Below are 18,784 nucleotides of genomic sequence, written 5' to 3'. Positions count from 1 at the left end.
GGGGAGGCTGCAGAACCTTTGTTCTCCAGCTGGTGGCACTGTTTGTGAAGACCCTAAAAGTCTGGGCAGGAGGAACTGTGGAGCTAGGGCTTACTCTAAGTGCTTTTCTCCCTGGTTTTCTGCAGGTGAGTGGTACAGTGTATGCTCCTACTGAATGGTCCACCATGCCCTTTTCAGTGTGATGGAAACAAACCCTCCTAAACAGTGAGCAAAACAAATCTTTTCTTACAATAGATGTGTGAAGAAAAAAAGCAGCCTTCATGTACAGAAGTGCAGCTGTGACAAACACATTACAGATAAAATGACAGGGACATTCTAGGACGGTGGAGCCATGAATAAAAGTGAGTGGAGGGTGTGCAGATATTCAACAGGCAGGATAGCAGAGTCCTGGGAATGATCAGAGGGGGGGACTCAGCATGGTAAGGAGGAGAAGTTGCAGCTCACGATGGAGAACAGCTTCAGAGGCCACAGTAAATCTTCTAGCCCAAGGTACAGTGAAAACCTGATCTTGGTGGGTTAAAAATGGAGACAATGGCACTGTTCAGTTTTAAGACATGTTTATTACCTGTACCTTGACTTTTCTAGTGGAAACAATTACATGTATTTGTATCACCAACTTTTAAAAATGGACGTCAATGTGCCAGGATAACTTCCACCCTTTAAAGAGCATTTTAAAAGATGTCCTCTAAATGGTGCATCCAATAAGGATGGCATGCACACCTGAGTGGAACAGCCATGCTCTGCCTTCAGAACACCAAATGTATAAAATTTGGTCATGCACCTTCTCTGCTAAAGGCTGTAGAAGCTCAGTCCATGTTTGATGACGCAGGCGGAGATGGGGATGAGAATGGCAGAGTTCTGGGCAGGGTTGCATCTGACAGCACAGGGCCGAGCCAGAGTCCTGGGGTTACACACAGCTCTCCAGATTCAGCTACTCCACATTATTTCAAACCCGGAAAGATGTGTTGTATACTCAGCATGAAATCTTATGAAGACCTGATTTGATGAAGCATGGAAGGGCGCTACCACACTGTCCTGAAGTTGAGGAGAAGAGGAAGAAAGTTATTTTTTTAAATCGAACGTATTTCTAGATATATCAGCATACTTAAAGTATTACCTATAGAAACCCTATAGAAGTGCTAATCGTGAACCAACATATATTTCTAGATGTAACGTGCCGATGATTAATGCATTAATTAATATGGAAGAAGGCCTCCAGAGACAGAAGGCTGCAAGGTGGAGGTAATGACGAGATCTCACTGGTCTTTTATTTTCTGTGTATGAACTAATGTGAACAATGACACGCGTCATTGCTGCGACATAAAGCACATGCAGATCCTCACACAACAGCCGGGCTGCCGGTATTTTATGTTAGCGTCTTATTTTTATTCCTTTTCTTCTTATGCTTTATGTGATGCGTTAGCATTGTGAAATGTTAATAAGACAAATGAAAACTCATGACATATGGGAAGGAATACAATTTGATAAGGGATACAGAGTATCCACTGTCTACTTGGATTTAGGGTGACACTGGGCTACAAGGGGGACTCATCCACCTCCAGTGTCTCTGTTCTCCATCTGCCAAGTCCAGAGTGAACTGTTCTTTCTACAGCACAGGCTGCCAACTGTGGGCTCAAGTGGAGCTGACTGCTTGGAAGGCACTGAAATCTACACAAGGAGCCATACAAAGATAACATAAAGTTATCTCTTTTATTTTATCCTGTGTATAATAGCAACAGGTCCCAAGATCAAAATCTCTCCCCAAGTAACCAGCTTCCTGTATTAAGATATAGCTAGCAAATGTTTCCCAGAGCCTTGGCTGGGAAGAAATTACTTTCCAAACACAGGAGCTTTGTTTAGTAAACAAAGGCCGTACTCAGATACATGGAAAATAATACATCAAAAATGTTTCTTCATCAATGTTAACGGAGGATTGGTAAGTGATAAACAGTATAAAATATGCAGATATGTGTATGTGTTCAGATATGCAAATATGTATGCTCAAATATGCAAATATGTGTACAGATTTCAAATATACAAATCTGTGTATGTGTTCAAAGAAAGGTAGCGGTGAATTCATAGAATTCTCAAACTTTTAAATTTTTGATGTACTTTCTAATGTTTCTAAAAATAAAATTTTACATATATTTTTTAATTCTCTAGATATTCAGTGATATAATTCTTGCCCGGTTTGATTCAAAGGGCCCTGCGAATAAAGAGGAGAAAAATTAGAAACAGTGCCCGAGCTCCCTGGTAAGGTCTGATTCTGTAGCTTCGGTGGTAACTGTAATATGACATATCTGCCACTAGATAGCGCTCATGCTCCCAAAATAGAAAACCACTGAATTGTAATGTAACTTTTGTTTGTTTGTACGTGCCTATAGTTACCTTCACTGTTTAAAAATCACACATGAAAATCCAAAAATGCTTGTTTACTCACAATGCCACAGAACGGTCCAACGGGTGGTGAGTTGGCATCTGGACCATTAAAGAGTATGAGGTAGTTCTGGTCACAGCCACCTGGAGAGTCTATACTGAGAAAGGGAAACCCAACAGAGACAGGCCTTCCGGAAGGAGCAACAATGGTCCATTCACAATGAGTGTTGTTTGCATAGCTGCTAGGAAAGCCAGGGTTGGTGAATATACCTTCATCGCCCAAAAGAGTCCCTCCACAGCCTACAAGGGAAGAACAGGAAAAGATTCCACTTAGCAAAATAAAACATCCAGCTTGCTTTCCCACACATGTAGATAGCGCTCAATAGGGAAGCCCTCCTCTTGGTTGAAAGCCCCTCCAGGCCCATTCCAACTGGATATTCCTTTCCCAATGGCTTGTGACCCAAGGTTACTTCTTCCAGGATTGTTCTTTGCTAACCCCAGGCTAGGATCCCTAAGCAGAGTAGGTATCAATGATGGCCAAAGCCAACTCATTCTGTGGCACACCCAGACTGATGTTACAGCTTAGATGCTACAACAAAACTCACTTTATCAGGCCTAGACTGGCAGTGCTAAGACCTACCTAACTTCTAAATGTGGTGTAATGCCTTTAGCAGGGTCTCCTTTCTGTGGGGCTCATGTGTAAAATAGAAACCTATGGGTCTCAAGATCAAAAGCTCTCCTCAAGTAACCAACTTCTGGTGTCAAGATATAGTTAGCTAAATGTTTCCTGGAGCATTGGCTGTAGTAGTGAAAAACATGCTTCAGATCAAAGATCTCTAGGTATTGGTGCCACTTTATTTGGTTTGTATGTATGTATGTATGTATGTATGTATGTATGTATGTACATATGTACGTGTGTGTGTGTGTGTGTGTGTGTGTGTGTGTGTGTGATATCAAAGCTGCCATTAAGTAGACTAGACATCCAAGGGGATTCAGAAGAAATGGCGGAGGGTAACCGTGATTGAGCAACTTGATCTTCATGCCTTATTTCCTTTTGTTTGTTCTCTCTCTCTCTCTCTCTCTCTCTCTCTCTCTCTCTCTCTCTCTCTCTCTCTCTCTCAGATCAATTATTACTATATAGGTCAGGCTTACTTCAAAAATTATGCCCACACCCCTTCAGCCCCTCAGTTGCAGGCCCGTGGCCTCCATGGCCGATGCACTCATCGGCTCCCCCTTTTATCACCAATCAGGTAAGTTCATTGCTGAGCTTCCTTTGGTGTGGAGATTTTGTCATCTGTGATTACTGAATGGGACCCTCTCTTATCCCTTAATATACTTACATGATTCCTTTCATGGTTTTTATTTTTTAGGTCTCCAGGTATTATAGAATTGAAGTATTGAAGGTACCCCTCTTTTCTCAGGCTAAATGCATTCATGTGACTTAAATTTCCTGCTAGTTAATGAAGAGTCAACCAAAAATTCAGGAAGGCATTTATCACCCTGAAGAAGCAATTATGACACAGGACTGCCACCAAATGGCAGGAACCACGAAGGACAGAGCTGCTCATAGTCACATGTCATCAGAAGTCATGCACACAGTCATGTGTGCAGTCCACTGCTCATTCTGTACACAGCCAGCTGCCTGCATATACACACATGTGTTCCTGACTTGCCCTTTCTGTGATTCCATTCACTGAATTCTCAAAGAGAACTCCTGGGTGATTGAGCCAGAAGAACAAGGATAATGTTTACATGGGAATATTTCAGTGTTTACCTTGTCAGACCTTTTATACGTAAAATTCAGCCTTTGATATCATAGAAATGATAAATAATTATAGGATTTTGAAACTTTAGTACTCTCATTGGTAAGAAATCTGCATCTTTAACAAAAATTCATCAGAAGCAGATCTAATATGATAAAGGCCTTTTAATGTGTAATCCTATTTCCTATGGGCACCTCGTCCAACCTCCAGAAGCTTCCCTCAGAGTATCTTACCAGAAGGAGAGGAGGTCCAGATAATATTGTATCCACTGTTGGTGGCCGAGTCATCACTGTGAAAGTGCAGATACAGTTCGTTGCCCTGAGAGAAGATGGGGTTGGGCAGCAGGTTGCTGCAGTACTTGTCAAGCAGTGGTGAGCTGCTGCTGCCTCCGTTTCTTACCTGTGAAAACCCTCCATTAGTTATCCCATCCAGATCACTCCTGTTTCAGCTCATCATTAACACTTGAGATAAATCCAGTAGGTTTGTTTTGGTTTTGTTTTCTGAGATAGTATCACCTTCTTAGCTCAGGCTAGCTCAGGCTAGCTCAGGCTAGCCTCAGACTCCCATTATTTCTGTTAGGCCCCTCAGGCTCCAGAATACAGGAATGTTACTTTACATATTCAAGTATTTGTAAATGAAGACATGTTAGAATTTACAGCACACGCCATTTTCATTGGGTTGTAGAAATATCTGATAAACTATAGCCACAGAAACACTGACATTCTTATGATATACTAGCTAGTGCTGTGGTCCTACAGAGTGTTAAGTGTGCACACATTTTGAGAAATGGACTGTGAGTTTTCAAGGGGAAGAGGCGCCACTGTCTGGCCTGTTGTAATACTTTATTCCTGGGATCACAGTGGGGGTCAGGGGTGGGGTGGGGGCAGACGATTCCCACTGGAAAGCTTAAAGTGGCCACAATGCACAATGAACAAAGAACACTGAAGCTCTATCTCCCCTGGAGCTCCAGATGCAGGTATGTTTGTGAGGCCTGTGTGGTAGCTTCCTGTCTCTGCTAATGTAACAGGAAGTTCCTCATCCATTCTCTGGAGAGGAGGAGCATGTCTGGGTGGCAAAGTTGTTACCATCCAATGTTAAAACGTAAGTCTTCACTTTCCAGCATCCAGAAGACAAATGGCCAATGTTAAGTAGGGTCAGTAATTGGTACCTTGGGTTAAGGATGGATTAAGACTATGACTCAGGGTGAGCAAGGGACTCTAGCCCTTTTCCACATCCCTCTCATTTTGTTTCTGTGCACATCTGTTTCATACAAACATCTGGTTTTGTGGATGTGTAAGCATGGAAGTCCGAGCCTAACTCCCTTTCTACCATGAACAACACAGTTTCTGTGTCTTCATTTCTTCCCCTTTCTCATCCCCTGCCATGGAAAGTATCCCAAGAGGAAGACATGAGCTTTCCCCAGGAATTCACAATCTGTTAAGGATTCCGATTAATAGCAGGTTTGGTTCCATTTGAGATGGAGAGCCCTCCTACATAGTAAGGTAGGAGGAAGCCCTTGGGAGCTGAGCACACTGGCAGAGACCATCTACCGGAACTCCATTCTCCCGCAGGTTGAGGACCACAGGTGGGTGGGACGGGGGAACAGAAACAAGGCCACTGGAGATGTTCTGGTGGCCAGAAAGGCAAGAAATCTATTAGGATCCCCAAGCAGCAGGACAAAAGGCTGATACTAAAGAAAGGTCACAAGGAAAGGGGCAGCATGAACTGGAGGTTATTTATCCCACCAAGATCAGACAATTCTGGAGAGCATAACTGAAATATAAAACTAACCACAGAAATTTTAACTACCCTGATTTGGTTAATGCCCATTGTATGTGCTTGGAATATCATACTGCACTCCAACTTATGCAGAGTTAAAATAGTGATTAAGCTTTTAAGGATGTGATCGAAGACGCATAAGAGAAGAAATGGGACTCTGAGTCAGGTTTGGAAGCTGTGGACATCTTCCAGAGCCTTTCCTGTAGAGCCACAAGGCCAATCCAGAGAGCCTTGGGAAATCTGTAGACTCAGTAGAACAAAGGTGCTGCACTTACTCACTACCTGTGGGGACCTTTGTATAAAACCCTTTACATCTAACTAGTCCTTGCCCATGGCATTTTATTCATCCTGCAGGTTGGAACTCAGATCTATGTTCCTTTGAAAAGTCTTCCATGTCCCATTGCTGGGTGGTGCCATGACAGACAGTGACACTGCCACCCAACCATATTTCCAGTGCTCTAACTAGAATCGTCTGTCTCAGTAGGCACTTGTAGAATGAAAGAATACAATTAACTTAATAAAATAAAGTGAGATGTTGAATTAACATCACCAGAAAAAAATTCTTTGAGATCCATCATATTTTTACATAATCCATTTAAATTATATGCAAATATGCATTACCTCCAAGAAGTCATTTATGCATTGTCTTGAATCTTCCAGCTGAAACCAGTAAAAAAAGAGGGAAATGCTGTGGTTCTGTGGGGCCCTTAGAATGATGGAGCAGTCCAGGTTATTGTCATAGTGCTGAGGCCATCCAGGACTCTTCAGATTGCCAAATGTTTGGTTATATTCTCTGTTGCAATCTTAGATAAAAAACAGTATTCACAGTCAATGTGCAGGTCCACATATTTAGTAGTCTTTCATCATGATAACAACAGTGCTTTTATAGCCCACTAAATCTGGGCAGGATTCAGAAAGAGCTCCAACCTCTTGGTGTATGTTTCAGAAAGCAGGGACCTGAGAGATGCTGAGAATTGCGAATGCTCAGCTGCCGTGCAGGAGCTTGCTCATGTGCAATGCCCCATGTGCAACGCCCCATGTGCAGGCTCAGCTGCCATGCAGGAGCTTTCTCATGTGCAACACCCCCATGTGCAATGCCCCATGTGCAGGCTCAGCTGTTGTGCAGCAGCTTACTCATGTGCAACACACCCATGTGCAAGATCAGCTGACGTGACATGGCTTGTACGTGCCCCCTTGTAAAAAATGTGAGTGCAAGTCCCTTTTGAAGAGCACTCCAGCATTTTCATTTTCTGATCTCTTCTACTTCCACGGAGGAAGAGCCACTGGCTGACAGTCAGACCTGTTCTAGACCCGAAGCTCACCTTCCCAGACATCATTGTGTAAGGATTTCCTTTGGTGAACTGTTTATTCTGATTCAGTTCACATATTTCTTTTTATATATATTTTTTTCTTTTTTGGTAAAACAAAACCAAGACCAGAAATAACTGTGTGTTTGAATCAAAATTTTGCTTTAGTTTTGATCAAGGTAAAAACAATCCTTACATGAAGTATTCTCCGGAAATACTTCTCAATCACTGAAATAAAGTAATTTCTTCAAGGCATCATGGTCGTTTACAAAATAATTTCCTAAGGTAAAGTGATTTCCACCATTGTGACCACACCAAAAATCATTGAACTGTCAACTTTATGTACTTTATACTTTGGTAAAGCTTAGTTTTCAATAGGCTAAAAGAATCATTTCCAGCAATGACAGTCATCAAAGCTGCTTTTCCCCGATAAAATGAGGTTTTAGGCTCACCTGCAATCTGATAGGTGAAATGCACTCTCGAGTTTCTATTTAAAACTTGAGATTTGAAAACGACAACTGCAGTACTCGTTGAAGAATAGAACACTGGCAGGGTTGTATAGTTTGCACCACAGAACTGAGTCGCCGAGTTTCCAATAGTCTGAAATGAAATGGAAGCCATGTTGCATGAGATTTGGCTTCAGAACAGTGCAGCTACACCAGATAGGAAGTAAATTGTATTAAATATGTGATTTCAGTATCCAGCCATTAAAAACAGCTCTAATCTCAGGTGCCACAAAACACTTAGCATTAACTTGGGAATTGAGCAGTGTCCCACCTCCCTAGAGGGACAGGACACAAGGAGCCAAGCCTCTGCTAAAATCATAAGCAGATATGTCTCTGCAGAAGTCAAGGCTGATCCCTCTCAAGTCATATCATAGCAAAAGTGTGTGTGTTCTTATTGGGAACAGAGCCAGGGCATGTGAACTCCCTACACATCCCTTACACTAGCTACCCCTGGTATTGAATTCTATCTGATTAAGTCAGAGCTGGTAGTACTCCTATGAGCTTCCCCTTCTGGTGTCCCTGACACTTGGTACCTATAATAATGGCCTTGTTCTCTTTGGCAGGACTTTGGCTGTCCTCGTTCCCTGTCAAATGCTTGGAGTAAATGCCTAATAATTTCTACAAGTACAAGCAGGTATCCTAAAGGCATTGAGGAACAGCCCCTGTCACATCACACATATGGCTGAAATACATGCAGTTCTTTGACTCTGTCTAAAGGCACATGCTCCATCCCTGTTTCCTGACTCCTGTTATTGGTCTGTCTCATTCACCTACTTTGCCAACTCTCTTCCATATTGTCCTTGTCCTACGTTTATCTGATGTAACCTCTAAACTTTAACTGAATTGCTAAAGCCTCCCTGCAATGTTTACACCGCAAGACGCTCAACTTTGTAGCCTTCTGTGACTCTCATGTCTCCAGCAGCTCATGAAGGCTTTCTCCACAGTTTTCTGTGTGACCATGGGCAGTGGGGTGGGCTCTTCTTTGTTCTTCATTATAGCATCTATTCTCTGTGGTATCTTAGCTCATAGTAATTTACTATGTCCTAGGTTGGTCCTGAAGTCTCAGAGGCCTTGAGTGTTTTTATAGATAGCACATTAGACATGTTCAATTGTAATATTTCCAGCCAGTTCAGCTGCTCTAGTGTACCACAGCTGCCTGTTCTTGCTAGTTTTGTGCCCTAAAGAGGAATCTGCCCTGATTTCATGTTATTCTAACTTTGTAACGTGATAGGAAGCCCAAAGTGCTTTGAGCCAGAGTCTCATGTCCTTCTGCTGGGCTTCCACTAGGGTATAGGAATTCTATGCTGACAACCACTGTTGGATGGAAGCCGCTAACCTCATTTTTCCACCACCTCGGGATCCTAAGAGTAACCTTGGTCTCTAGGATCTATGCGGCACTCTGCTGTTCTCTAGCTTGTTCAAATCTAACCCTCCACGTAGAGTCAAGCTAGACTTTTGTCTCTTCCAGAGAGCTGGGGACTTGTAAGATGTGACAAAGCCCAGCTTTATAATGAAAGAAGAGGACCTTGAAAACTCAGAAGGTGTCAGGTAGAGCTCCATTACAGCCGGGCCTTGGGCATTCAAATATGGCCTCTGAGAGTGAGCGGGTTAGCTGTTTACCCAACCACAGATGCCAATAGTTTCAGAGTACGAGTTCAGTCTATGGTCCCTGGGTTTAAATATTTTCTCCAGCCACCTTATTGCTGTCCCCATTCTGCCCACAAATTGAGAAGATGATTATGCTCAGCTCTCTGGGTCCTCCTCATGCCAGCTGTTGCGCCATCTTTTCCCATGGGAAACTAAGACTCCACTATTTATCTCTTTGACCCCAGAAAGCTTCTGTTTCCCCTTTTTATTCTCTCAGGTTGCTGTAAGTGTAGCCTCACTAGACTGGCACCAAATGGTCTCTTAGCTGGTTTTCCTGTGTTCTGTATGGGTCTCTCCAGTTCACCTGTACCTAGCCTGCTAGCGACAGATGTAGTTCTCCAGGTGTGGCCCATGGAGCTCTGGACTGGTGGCAGAACACAAGAGATGCTCATCAAACATTGATTATTGTGTGCTAGGCAGATGAATCAGTGTCTGCAGGGGCCCTAGGAATGTGCATTTTTAACAAGATACCCAGATGATACTTAGCCACAGGACAGTTTGAAAGCATCTTTCCCACAGGAATACATTTAAGTTGATTAGTATGCCAGCAAGGAAAGTTTTGTCTCCTACTGAAGAAACACAGTTCTAGAAGTGATGGAGCTTTATTTAGGCATGGCTTCATTACTTGTAGTGTCTGCAGATGTGATGGCCATCATCCTGGGAGCTTTACCTGTACTGAATCTTGAAGTTCTAAGTAGCTTTGTGAGCAGTCTGGTGAGGGAAGCTGCAATTCCCACACAGTTATCTGGATCTGCTGGTGTGGGGGAGCTTCAATGACCCAAGTACAGGTGGAAAATGGCCATCTGATGTTTGACAAATGAGGTGATGATGCGTTTTGAGGTGTTGAAGTTGCGTTAAATGTTCCCCCACAAGGCACTGAAGAGGGAGAAAGAAAATAACAAAGATGTTTCAGTCATCTCTAATTATACATACCGTCTTTAACATCTTGCCCTAGCCTAGAAAATATTTTAATATTCTTTTAAGGATTTAGTATAGGTCATGGTGACACAGGGCTGTGATCCCATCTTCTTGCAAGCTTGAGGCAGAAGAATAAAGTTCAAGGCCAGCCTGGCAACTTAGTCAGACTTTATCAAAGGAAGGAAAACTGAGGTCAGGGAATCTAGCTCTCGTGTGTTTAATAATCCACTAAAACTGTAGTTAATTTAGATATAATAAGTATGCATTCTTGTCTATGCATAAGGGCACATGTATTTCATAATATGTCAGAATACTTACTATCCACAAAGGTATATGTTGCATTAAATCCGTCCTTGTTAACAGTTATGTCAGAGACAAATTGAACCGTAAGAAAGTTGCCAGAAGAGATAAAAGGGGCAGGCACAGTGGAACCACAAAATCTTCCGCCTAAATATGAGTTTATGCTTGCACCATCTGCTATCTGGAAGAAAAAGTAGTTTATAGTAGTTCATTATTAATAAAGGAATTGCTATTTTGCACTATCTTACCTATGAGGTCTATGGTGATAGATAGAACATAGATTAAGGATCTATATGTGGGTGTTCTTACATGTGCTCTTAATGTAGATTCATAGTGCTATAATGGCTTTCAGTAAAAAGCTAACAGGATGCCCAACATATATTTTCCTCTCAGAAAAAGTAATATATTATTCAAACAAACAAACAACAACAATGATGACGACAACAAAAATCCCATGGCCTCAGAGTCATCAAACCCATGCTAATATCTCTGCTGCCTGATTTATCACCAGGGGCTCTTTCTGAAGCTTCCCAGCTCGGCTCTAACAGGCTACTGCTAAGATGAAGTCAGACCGGGAGCTGCTTAACTGCTTCCTACCTTCTTAATACAAAGGCTACACCCTGACGACAGCTGTCCAGGCCGAATGGAATGGCTTCTCCACCACTCAGACCTCATGGGTCTGCATTCTGGGTGTCTCTGCCTATCTGAGATTCTTGAGCATCTCAGCTCAGTCTTGCTTCATGGGTATTGCATCTGCCTTCCTTTGTCCAGATGACTCTTGCTGGTATTCACAGAGTCTGTTGAGGTCTAGCCTCCTTTATCATCCACCATCAATGCCTTCCCTAAAGTAAACCCTGCCCTCATTCCCTGACTCCTTTCCTCAGGACAAGTATTACTGTCAACATGTTATACATTTAACTTGCTAATTCTATTGTCTTCTCAAATGAACACCACATTCTACAGAAACACAGAATTTTATTCTGTTCTGCCCTACCGCTCCAGACTTTAAGAGTGTGTGACACATAAACCATGCTTACTCAATCCTTAGTTAGTGCTCTGACCCCACTACCCTCCTGCCTTGGTTTATTCTGTGTTATTGTACCAGAGTATCGTAAACCAGGCCATTTGTAAACAAATATTTCTATGAATTGAGAAGTCTTCAGAATTCAAAGGCAGCCTCTGATAAGGGCCTTCTTACCTTCTGACATGTGAACATCCTGTGAAAGACAGCAGGAGGAGCATGCCAGCTCTGTAATTGTTCTCTCTCCTGGGGTGATGCTATTCACCCCATGCTAGGAATCCCACTCTCATGAGTTCATCTAACCCCAATTATACCTCAAAGCCCCCATACCTTTAGCATATAGATATAAGGTTTACATTTCTAACACGGGAACTTGAGTGATATGTATATACCACAGTACCTCCCTCATCTAAAATATTCTCCCCAAGTCTTCTCTCCCTCAATAAACAGCTCAAGTCGAAACTTCAGTCATACTTTAACTCTTGAATTCCCATGACAATCAAACCCTCTTTGTTCCACCTTCTAAATATATTATATCAAGTTCTTGCAACCCTGTGCCTTCAGAACATGGTTCACAGATCAATTGCACAGAGCACTTCAGAATTCTGCACCATGGTGCCCAGGCGTTTGATAATCTAGACTATGTTCTTGTTCTCCCTACAAAACTATACCTTGTACCCAGTGCAGAATCTTCCCTCTTTACCACTGTCTGCAAACCCTGGCCAATGCTGTTCCTCCTCTCCCATCCTGCTGCTCACTGCCTCTGGCAGTCTCCTCCCTTGGAGACATAGTCTTTCTTGAAGGACTGATAATCCCTAGCCATAGAGCCTCAACTCAAATGTCACCTCCTCAGAGAGACCAATCCCACCCACACAGTGGGGCCCTCCTCCAGTACCATCTTGTTTTATTTTACTGTGATCAAACTGTATCAACTTAATGCTTATTTACTTTTACTGGGCTCCCCCTCTGCACGAGTGTGAGTCTCACAAGAAGAGGTAGGGAGTTGTGCTCAGAAGTGTCTCCAGCATCCAGAACCACTAATGGCTTTCACAGCTTTTTACAAACAACCCAAAGAAATAGTGAAGATTTGGATGTCCCTCAAACACCTTACTAAAACAACAAAGTATGTTTTCATTTTTATTTCTATGTTGTTAATGTTTATTGTACTGTAATAATAAGTTTCCATGTTTCTGTAGCTTCGAATATGAGCTCATAACATTAAATCAGAAAATCCCCGAGCAGTGTAAAATGAAGAGGATGAATTTCAAAACTAAAAATTAAACAAACTGACCACTAGATGGTACTGTCTCTCCTATATGACCTTCATTTCAATCCATGAAGAGCAAGAAAAAGTGGAGTTCTGTAATCTACCGTCCTCAATTTACAGAAAAGAGTTGTCAAATTTAATACAATGTACTTTTTCTGGTAAGTGAGGTTTCATTACAAACACTGTGGTCTTTATGGTCATCACAAGCTTTTTACTTGTATCATGTACCAGGCTTGTGTTAGGTATTGTGTATACAGAGAGGCATGAAAGCACTTTCTGTACTGTCAAGGAGCTCATGAAATAGTGAGAAGAAAGAGCCCAATATAAGTGTGTGTGTGTGTGTGTGTCTATCTCTGTTTACAAATATATCTACAAATATGCATGGAAAAATACGAAAAAGAAAACAAAGAAAAGAAAAAGTAATTATGTCAAATAAAATAAGGAGAATTCATACTATAAAAGAATGAAGTGTGTTGGGTATGAGAGAGTCAGGAAAGACCATCCATTTCATACCAAGAAGCTTGGGTCTTACTCTACAAGACCAGATGTCAGTTTTAAATGTCAGTTTAAAAGGACTGGTAAATGCGAGGGGCAGGACAAGGAGAAGTCAGGGCTGGGTAGAAGGTAGCCCTGTGCTGACACTACATTCATCCAACCACATTAAAGTAGGAGTTCAAATAACTGATTGGAAATATAATTACAACTAGCATGGCTCCCAGCCTCCTCCTGTATGATCAAACCTGAAATTCTCTCTATCTCTGTTCTGTTCCATGACAACACCAAATCTCTACTGTGGGCAGACCTTGCACAACACTGGGGCAGGGACTGCATGTCTATGATGACCTGAACAGTAACTCAGGCATACCTTGCCTCCTAGAAGCCTTTCTTTCTTAGTGTCACTGTGACAAAATGCCTACATTAGTCAACTCAAGATATACTTTGTCTCTAGGTCTCAGTCCATGCATGACTAATCTCTATAGTGACACAGTTAGGGAGCTCTGTTGTCCTGGGTCTGTTCAAAGGTCATAAGAGAATGACATACTGGGGTCAAGGGGTGCATGCTTCATAGAAGCAGTGATGCAGAGAGAAAAGAGTGGTTGGGACTCAAGTATCTCTCAAAGGGCAGTGTCCTTAGTAACCTACCTTCCTAAATGGCTCCCATGCTGGCAACCATGTCTTCTTAACTGCTGTGTTTTGTTGAGACATGCAAGACTCAAAGTATCACAGCAATTATTATTTACTCTTTAGTGCATTTTTTAGTGTTTGAACTAATATCTAAAATGAGGTAGACTGGAATTCACATGCATTTAATGAATAACGTAGTACATGATAGTACGTAGTGCTATCTCCTAACCAAGGCACCTAGGGCCTGCTGATGCTTTCTCCAAAGATGTACATATCCTTCCCAAGGGACTGATTCTATGCAGAAGGGGTAAGCCTAGTAAGTTACCACAGGGACTCCCAAAAAGCTCACATAAACCTCCAGGGAATGTTTTTGTTAAGTTTGATGCTTGGGAGTTTATAATCGGCCTTACAACAATAATTTGAAGCATTTATTGTTTAGAAGTCATATTTCTGAATCCCACAGGCTAGTAAGTATGGAGAATCTTCTTTTCAGATGGGACTGGAAACTTTAGAATATATCTGCCAAAATCAAGAGCACTGATGGAGTTGAGGAGGAAACCTTGGGAGGGCAAGGTCATATCTTTTATGTGGATATGCCTTGTTGATACTGTTCTCCATTTTATGGAGGCAACAATGTGTGTGAACTTTCATGCATGCTGTTAAGGGCCATGGCACGCTCACATCTAAGAAGGCTCACATACTCTGTTCTGATCCCCCTTTCTATGTCAAGGGTAGCTAACTTTTATTTTCATATTCTATAATGTATCTATTTACAGGTCAGTATCCCCCGCCCCATGAATTACATCTCCTTGGGAAACATTCACTGTCACATCTCTCTCATACTATGTGCCATGGCTGCCAAACAAATCCATGGGGAAGATGTGATGATGGTTTCAACAGTCATTAATCAGCCACAGTTCAATCCTGTACAGCAGAGGTCCCCCTTGGTTCCCTAGTCAACACTCTCAAAGACAGCAGTGAAGGGAGTACGCATAACTCAGCAATGGAACTGGTATAATCTGCCTTACATGCCATCCTTAGAGCTGTGTCATTAGCTTTTATAGAATGTCATTTTATTGCAACATTTAACAAACAATTTAAAATGTGATAGTAAATACTGATATCAACTTGACAAGATATAGAATCACCAGGGGACCAACTTCTGGGCATGCCTGTAAGGAAGTATCAAGACTGGGTTAACTGAATTAGAAAGAACCCACCCTAAATGTGAATGATACCAATTTCTGACTTGGTGCTCTGGACTGAATAAAAAGGAAAATAGGAACTGAATGTCAGAATTGCTCCCTCTGTGCTTCCTGGCTGTGGGCATAATGGAACTACCTACTATCTGCTTTTAAACCTTATTACTTTTCAGTAACCTAGGGAAGCTGCTTTTAAATGACCTCTTAAGCAGTTTTGGCTACTTGGTCTCATTTTAGAGAAGGACTGAGCTTGAATTAACACACTTTGTCCCACATTTTGTCACCTCTAGTCCCTCATGAACTCTCCAGAATCGCTGGCTTCTAGCCCAATGTCTTATTAAAATGGTTGTCACCCAATGGAATGATTTGCTTTATCTCAGCTTTTCTTGGCCTGGGACCTGCAGCTTAGCAGCATTGGCCACCCACACTTCATCTGGAAAAGTGTCTTCCCCTGACTTCACTGTTCCCAGCTGTCACAAACTTTTCTCTCAGTCATCCATTTCCATCCCTTCATCTTCAGTCCTCCCGATGCATTCTGTCCTTGGCACCCTTCCTAGAGGTCAATGGGAGTTTGGCTGTCTAGCTTCACACTGTCTTTAAAACAAAAAATGTTTATTTGGATTTTTTAGGAAGCTTTGGATACCATCAACATAAATAAAAGAAATAGACCAACTATGGTGTATTTTTACACTGCAGATGTCATTTATATTAGGAATTGTCAAAGTCCTCTGACTATCTTACCCCATCCAACTAATCTTCTCATAGATTGCTTCTTAACAAGGGACTTAGCAAGAGAGAATTGAATCTTGAAGCTAATGTTAGAAGTCACTGGAGATGTTTGAGTGATGGTATCAGAGATCAACTTGAACAGGAGAATAGCATCTATAATATATACTGAAGTCACTGTAAGCAATAGCATTCTCATTCTCAAGACTTGTAGATGGTAAGCTGGAACACTCTGTGTTAGAGCAAACTGTTAAGGCTTAGCAGTCTTACCTGCACGTAATCATAGACACATCTTCCTTGTATCGATGGTCCCTCCAAAATAAATGCATTGAAGGTGAGCTTAACAAGTTTGTTTTCAGGTGCAATTATGTACCATATGCAGTTTAGACCTCTGTCATAATATCCATTTGAATCAAAATCCGGAGACACAAAGCTCTGATTGTTCTCAGTCAGGTACCCACCACATCCCTGCTGTGGTCCTGTCAAAAGAAAGACCCATCACTGTGTAGAAGAACAAAATGATCTTCACTTTACTGTGGGAGGATTTTGAAGAGGAGAGGTTCCATTTTCTCCTACATATTTGTGAATATTATCAAGAGGTCCCCAAACACTGGCGAGTGTGCACATGTGTTTCTCGGCTTTTCTTGACTTGTTGCTGACTCTCCCCCCACCCCCATCACTGAGTTGCCTCCTTATCAGCACATAGAGATACCTGAGAGAGTGAGTAACCACATTGGCATACATGCACGTGCCTCTTTAGAACTATTCATGCGATTTATTCAAGCTTTTCCAACCTTGAAAAACTCAGTTTTGTGAAAATTGAGTTTTTTTGCATAATAAAGCTGGTGGAAAAATGTGCACATGCCTGATTTTTATGTTCTACTTTTGTCAACACTGCCAAAAACTGAAAATTGAATTTATGAAGATTTAGCCAATACTTCTAAAAAATTACCTCCCAACTAGTTTTCCATTTAAATAGTTTGACAGGAAGAGGCCATGGAGAGAGATCTCTGTCTCCTTCTTTACATTAAACCACATTCTCTGTATTTTTTTTTTCTTTTCCAAAACCAAGTTAAGAGGAGACTAAAGAACAAAGAAATCCATTAGGGAAAAAACTATCTATACTGAAATTAAACAATCATTAATAATAACCAAATTACAGAATACAGAGTATTTTAATGATGAGTATATGTCTACTGAGGCAAAGAACAGCCTAACAGGTATCTCAGAAATGACATAGGAAGACCACAAAAGAAAGAAAAACTGGCAATTTCTAAAGAAAGAGTCAGGTTGAATTAAGTTAAAGGTAGTCACAATAAAAACAATATTAAATTTGTGTTCAAATGAATGGTTTGCAGCTTTGCACTAGACACAAGCACAGCTCATGTCCTCCATCACTGGCCTTCCATTGACATCTCTCCACTTATGATCTACTGTCAGTGAAAGGATTACCCTCCACATTAGGGGACACTAAAATGCTTTGGACTTGACAAATAGAAACAATGGTAGCCTGCCTCTGCTCTGTCACAATGAAAAGCACAGAGAGCATACAGAGGGGCTTTCAGCACAGGTGCATGCCCCAGCAGGTCAGACAACAGCAGCCCTGCAACAGCTTCTGAGACCGATGAAACCATAGCATATTTGCGCAATCAGGTATTCTCTGTAGTTGAAAGGTTTCCAAAGGCCTGATCCCTAATACAACCACACCTAGTATCTAGAGGAGGATGAATCTGGAACATAAGCACCACACAGACCCACACTGCATGTAACTGCTAGGCCGGCTCACGAAGCATGCCTGCAAACCACAGAAAGAACTGGGCCTTGAACAGCTTTTACTCTGTCACAGGCTGTTATTGCATAGGGAAACCAATTAAGCTTATTGGTTTGCATAGCAGGGAGAAACAATTACAGTATAAACAGAATGGAAAATGTATTTCCTTAATATTCAAAGAAATATATTTAGGGTTGAAGTAATAACATATGTAACATAAATAATGATGATACTGTGAAGAGAATGATACATAAAGGAGAAAAAAATCTTACAAAAGGACATGATCAGCTAGTCACAGTATGGATATAGAGTGCTCCAGCACACCATTTAACCCAGGCCATAAGGATGCATTGAATAAGAACACATAGAAACAGGACTGAGATCATGTGGCCTAGGCTGAGAGAAGCTCATCATCCAATGTTAATGAGCAGTAGTTAATCTTACATGTGCAGGAAGGCCAAGGACCAGCCTCGGCTTGGAGAAGGGTACCTGAGAAAAGGGGTGTTTGGGAGTTGCAAGAAGAAATGACTCCAAATCAAATCATGAGTCCAAGATGGTGGCCTAGGTTCTATTGAGATGGCTTTCCAGACTGCTCCATCACTCTCTGTCTCTGTCTCTGTTTCTCTTTCTCCCTCCTTCTCTCCTTCCCTCCCCTCCCCTCTGTCTCTCTGTTGGGGGAGGGGGTGCGGTATGTGTGTTCTGCTTTGCTCTAGACAGCTTTGTCTTGCTACTCTAAAAACTCTCTGGCTAAGACGGCTCTCTCTGCTGGTAAAAATTGTAAAACGCTATCTGCATAGCTCATGGGTTTTCTGACCAAAGTCAGAAAAGCTGCTATGAAAAATTATTGGATCATCTGACCAAGTCAGAAATCCTGTTAGAAAAAGAACTTATGGAATATCTGTTTTCTCTCTCCAGGTATCTTTAGACAGCACAGCTCTCACTAGAGAACATTCTAAAGAACTGCTATCACCTTCTGCTAGTGCATCTCAGGTAGACCAAAAGCCCAGGTTTTTATTTCCTATCAATCCAGTCCTTTACTCCAGGTTCCCTTTTCATCAGCCTATGAATCAGCATCC

At 41.8% G+C, this 18,784-nt stretch overlaps 1 protein-coding gene across 2 annotated transcripts in view; it reads right to left on the bottom strand.

Annotated features, from left to right (window-relative positions):
* Positions 1-544: 544 nt before the first annotated feature.
* Positions 545-18,784, bottom strand: part of Cubn (cubilin) — a 206,258-nt gene continuing 188,018 nt past the window's right edge. The window contains exons 60-67 of one of the 2 annotated variants that reach the window (XM_028764871.1): positions 16,208-16,416; positions 10,615-10,777; positions 10,049-10,254; positions 7,678-7,825; positions 6,540-6,721; positions 4,373-4,538; positions 2,441-2,676; positions 545-1,035 (exon numbers count right to left, since the gene is read on the bottom strand). In XM_028764871.1, the coding sequence (XP_028620704.1) occupies positions 928-1,035; positions 2,441-2,676; positions 4,373-4,538; positions 6,540-6,721; positions 7,678-7,825; positions 10,049-10,254; positions 10,615-10,777; positions 16,208-16,416 (1,418 nt within the window). In that variant the 3' untranslated portion in view covers positions 545-927. The remainder of the gene's footprint in view (positions 1,036-2,440; positions 2,677-4,372; positions 4,539-6,539; positions 6,722-7,677; positions 7,826-10,048; positions 10,255-10,614; positions 10,778-16,207; positions 16,417-18,784) is intronic. The other variant, XM_028764872.1, reaches the window with a different exon arrangement.

This window comes from Grammomys surdaster, unplaced genomic scaffold (assembly GCF_004785775.1).
Source record: "Grammomys surdaster isolate TR1022 unplaced genomic scaffold, NIH_TR_1.0 146, whole genome shotgun sequence".
Classification (NCBI taxonomy): Eukaryota; Metazoa; Chordata; class Mammalia; order Rodentia; family Muridae; genus Grammomys; species Grammomys surdaster.
Note: the sequence above shows the minus strand (reverse complement) of the source record. Positions and strands in the feature narration are given on the sequence as shown.